Genomic DNA, 4,756 nt, shown 5'->3' with positions numbered 1-4,756 from the left:
CGCTGTCGGCGTTACGCAACGGGCGACAGGCGGTCGTCCGGCGCTGGACGCTGTGCTCTGCCCATTGTTACGCCCGTCACACGCCGGGCCTTGCGTAACGCCGCGCTGCGCTGGACTACCTGTTGTCCGGCGATGGCTCGCGGCGCGCGCGTGTTGGGCGCTGCGCTTCCGCCAGCGCGCCCGCTATAAGAACCCGCCGGCCGTAGCCCGGGGCACTCCGCCTCCGACGAGCACCGCAGACATGTACAAGCTGGTAAGTGCACGCCGAGCTGCCGCCGCTCGTCTGGTAACGCGAGCGGGCCGCGAGGATAGGCCGCATGTTTCACACAGCTGTTTCTCGCCCTCGCACTTTCAGTATCACTGTGAAATAAAGTAATGTGCGTAACAAAAAGTAGTTGCACTCTTCAGGGCCGTACAGGAGGGGTGACAGGGTAGGCTCCAGCCGAGGACGCAGGCAGAGAAGGGGCGTAAAACTGACCAGAATATAGCAGCCAAGAAAGCAGAGGGAAAACGTCTCTCTCCGCTTGTGACTGTAACGCACGCATTTTTCACAGTCTCACTTGTAAAGTACCATTTCGTTCAAGTAGCGTCGCCAAGAAAAACTACTACAGACCAGTCGTCTATTGCTAACATGACTCGTGCGGCAGCAAGTCTGTCTCGTTCACACAACTGCTGCCTAGAAAGAGTCACTCAGCTTAAAAAATCGAGTTTTTGCTGCTCCAAAGGTCGGCGAGCGAGTGCTAAAACAAATATACTACTTGAAAGAAGGCTCCCAGTTTTTGGCGTTTTCTGCCAGCTAATGACTGGAGCAAGAGTGTTTGATAGAACAGTAAGTGAAATGGAAAACAGATCTCATATGTAGCAAAGCATTTCCTATGGCTTTAACTTCTTAAATGAAACCTCTTGGAAAATGTGCAGGTGATTTTGGTGTCGGATAAAACAGACATATTGATACTGTGCGGCTAGTTAAAGAAACAACTTTGAAATTCTAGGTGAAAGAACTGATGAACATTACTGACACGACTGCATATTTGGACATTTTGAGGGTTCTTTTTTAAGTATAGGTCAAATTATGTTGATGCAAACATCGAAAGAGTTTTGAGGATAGTTATGACAAAACCAGTCACTGTAGAATCTTGTGAAGGCAGTTTATGCGAATTAAAGATGACAAAAGACCCATTTAAGGTCGAGTATGGGTGAAAGTAGACTTTCAAATTCGTTGTCTTGTCGTCAGAGTACAACACAGCTCCTAAAACTGTCTTTAATTTCTAAATTCTTTGGCTTAGATTCATACAAAGCAGGGATATGGAAATTAAATTGTAATAATAAGAAAATTCCTGTTATGAGAATTTTTCTCAACTCTTAACTATAGCCCTTTTTTAATTGCAATTAAAATTTTTTGAGTAGAAAATAACATCGTCTTTTTATTATACATCATACCAAAACCAATGTGCAGTAGCTACTATAAATAATATGAATTTCGTTTTACTACAAGCTTGCACGATTTGTGATTTATATACTACATTCATATATTTACTTTGTTGTGTATAATATTTTTGTCAATGAATTTCATTTAAGTAATATACTCGTACCTCAACAATGCAATTTTTAATAACCCTACTATCAAAATTATAAATTTCTCTAAATCCGCGTAGAAAACGTTGGAGAAAAATACTTTTATGGGGTGGTGGAAGGGATGAGGGAAGAGGATGAGCATTGGCATGTCTGTCAGGACCGAATCAACTCGGTATAGCTCTAGAGTCTACTAGGAATGGAATAGCAATCGCAGAAATGTCGTACAGCGTACGTTCTGTGGTTGTAATAGATTAGTAATTGATAGGACCCAGAGCCAGGTGTCAAACTTTTTCTGTGAACAACCGGCTTCAAAACAGAGACATTCGTATCGACTAACAAAGAATTCATGTCCGTCTGAATCAGTTTCTGAGCAAACGTAGCGAAGAGCAACAGACATTTAGAGTCAAGAACATATGAAAAGGCCAAAGAGTTTCAAAGGGCAACGTGAAGAGAAACTGGATACTAGCTGAATGAATACGTGTAATTTGGTCCGATGGGTCCCAAGTTTTTCCCCCTTTCAAACCGTGCAAGGTGTCGAGTGAACCGAAGTGTGGACTGTCCAGATAAGGCCGTAGTTTATTCTGTATGTTTTGGGGCCCATGACGTGGGCCTCACCATTCATATTACCGTGAACGTGATCTACCATTTTTATTTCAACAAATTTTCGTGACTTATACCCTATAAATACTCATGTCACCCCAGATACCTGGTCCAGTCACGTTAATGTATTCGACGCCAACGTCTCACAGACGACAGCTGCCAGCATTTGCAGAGCAGCATTTGCAGAGGGAGTGAGGGAGGGAGGGTGGGGGGTTTACCACGGGCCCTACATGACAGGTGTGAGCAGCTGTGCAACTGCTGTGCAGATATGTGTGGATGAATAGACGTGCAACTGTTGAGCAACTGACTGTCCAGATGAACCAAGGGGCTACCAACAGTGTCTCCTCAACGACCGTTCGGCGAACTTGGCTGCGTGTAGGCCTACGCAGCAGGCAGCTGGTTCATGTACCCATGCTGACTGCTGTTCGTCGGCGGTGAAAGCTGTAATTTGCACACCAGTACCGCAACTGGACACATGCTGAGTGGCGACAGACGACCTTTTCAGATTAATCATGTTTTATGCTCGTTTGGAAAGATGGTCGTTGGTCATGCACGGAGTGAAACGCCTGGAAGTAAACACAACCTTTGAAAGGGTCTGGGTCTGGAGGGCATGCGCTGGATGAACTCGTCTTTCTCGCAGGCACTAAGGATGAACGCTACAATGCATCCAACTTGGGGACCACGTCCACTCCGGGCGCAGCTGGCCGTTATATTACAGCCGGCATGGCTCCCTGCCGGTACCTTCCAGAACCTCATTGATCTCTTCCTGCAAGTCTCTCGGCAGTCCGCGCTACAAAAGGTGATCATTAATGCTTTTGACAGCTGGTTACTCTATGGTGACCGCTCACAAAGCTGCAATCAGACGACACTGACAAACGCTGGGACTCCCTGTCGTATGTCGAGTGGTCTGCTAAATCACCAGATCAGAATCCCACAGAAAGTGTTTGGATCTTTTAAGAACAGCAGTTACAACGTAAAAATTAACAACCCCAGTAAAGTGGTAGCTCTAGAAGGTCCAATAATCAGTGTTTTCAGCAGGATACGGCACACATTAAGAACATTTGGGTCCTGTTCCTCGGCATTAGGAAGGCTAGGTACCTTAAACGATATTAGGTTGGTGTCTCTTGGGGGGCGGCTAATTGTTTGTCCAGTGTGTTTCCTCCCCTAGCTGGCGCAGTGCCACAGAAGGTGTGTTGACAGCCGCGACCTCGCTTGTTCTCAGAGCATCGTGCTGGTGGCAGTGGCGCTGTGCGCCGTGCAGGCGGCCCCCGCCCCCAAGGCGTCGCCCGGCCTGCTGGCGGCGGCGCCGCTGGCTTACGCGGCCGCCCCAGTGGCCTACGCCGCCCCCGCCGTGGTGACGGCGCACAGCTCTCAGGTGGTGGCGCAGAACTTCCACGCGCCGCTCGTCGCAGCCGCCTACGCCCTGCCGGCCGCCATCCACGCGCCCGCCGCCGCCTTCGTACTGTGAGGCTGTGAGGGTGCGCCACACCACACCACGTGCACCACGGCCTCCCAGCGCCAGGCCGCCTGCTGCACCCACATCAATGTACAAATGTAGATAGGTGCCAACTGCAAATAAACAGCTGAAAAATAAGACTCACTTTCAACTTCTCTGTCAGATATCTTACCTCATCCAGTTTGTACATCACGCAATTTTCTTTTTAACATTGACGTAGCAAGCAAATATGAGATAAAACAGAAATGGAAGAAAGTTCATTGAATTTTGTCATGTTTTTAAGCTAAAAACTCTTCCAGCCACTCTCCCAGAGAAAAATACTTCGGCATCACCCAGCCAACACGAAGGATACTTTCAAATCCATATCCTGGTAACCATTAGGCAGTACCAAAGAAAATTGTCAATGTTTAAAACGAAATGTCGATTATAGATTCGGATCACCATCTGTCTCTAGCAGAAGTAAAAGTTTCAGCTCAACATCATCAAACTGTAAACAGCTAGAACACAAAAGACGGATCCTGAAACACTAAAACTAAATACATATTCTTTCCTTGCAAATTTACGTTCACACATGATACCTACCTAGAACGACTACGAAAATTCAATCTGCCAGGTGTCTCAAACAGCTGAAACACAATGAAAGAAAAGAAAATACAGATGGTGGAGAAATACCTGCGACAGATTGGTAGATCGTAGACTTTTAATTATACAAGTCTCACAAGTCAGAAACCATTTGGTAAGAATAGCTCAAATTTACAAAAACAAAGACCGAAAATCATCACATGATCACAGCAGAAAAACTTAAATACCATTTCAACAGATCGATGGAAATTAATGATGAGTTTGAAGAAAGTCTCTGGGATTATGCTACAGACATACAGACGGAATACTAGAAAAAAATAACAAAGAAAACTGCAAACTTCAAGCAGACTAATTACATAATTCAAAAAATTACGCTTGTCCTAAATACCAACCCATATTTGAGGAACCCACCACAAATCTGGACTCAGCACCTCCTCAAGGAAAGAAATCGTACAAATAATACGTGACTTTTGAAAATAGATGACAGTAAACTGGTCCAGATTGTTGAAGAAATATTACAGAACATTGACAGCTACGACAAAA

At 45.7% G+C, this 4,756-nt stretch overlaps 1 protein-coding gene across 1 annotated transcript; it reads left to right on the top strand.

Annotated features, from left to right (window-relative positions):
• The first annotated feature begins 231 nt into the window (after positions 1-231).
• On the top strand, positions 232-3,750 carry LOC126253537 (pupal cuticle protein G1A-like). The gene is made up of 2 exons (XM_049954925.1): positions 232-253; positions 3,398-3,750. The coding sequence occupies exons 1-2, from the start codon at positions 242-244 to the stop codon at positions 3,641-3,643; spliced, it is 258 nt and encodes an 85-aa protein (XP_049810882.1). The 5' UTR covers positions 232-241; the 3' UTR covers positions 3,644-3,750.
• The last annotated feature ends 1,006 nt before the right edge of the window (positions 3,751-4,756 follow it).

The sequence above is a fragment of the Schistocerca nitens genome, chromosome 4 (assembly GCF_023898315.1).
Source record: "Schistocerca nitens isolate TAMUIC-IGC-003100 chromosome 4, iqSchNite1.1, whole genome shotgun sequence".
NCBI lineage: Eukaryota > Metazoa > Arthropoda > Insecta > Orthoptera > Acrididae > Schistocerca > Schistocerca nitens.
This window is presented reverse-complemented; position numbering and strand designations above follow the sequence as displayed.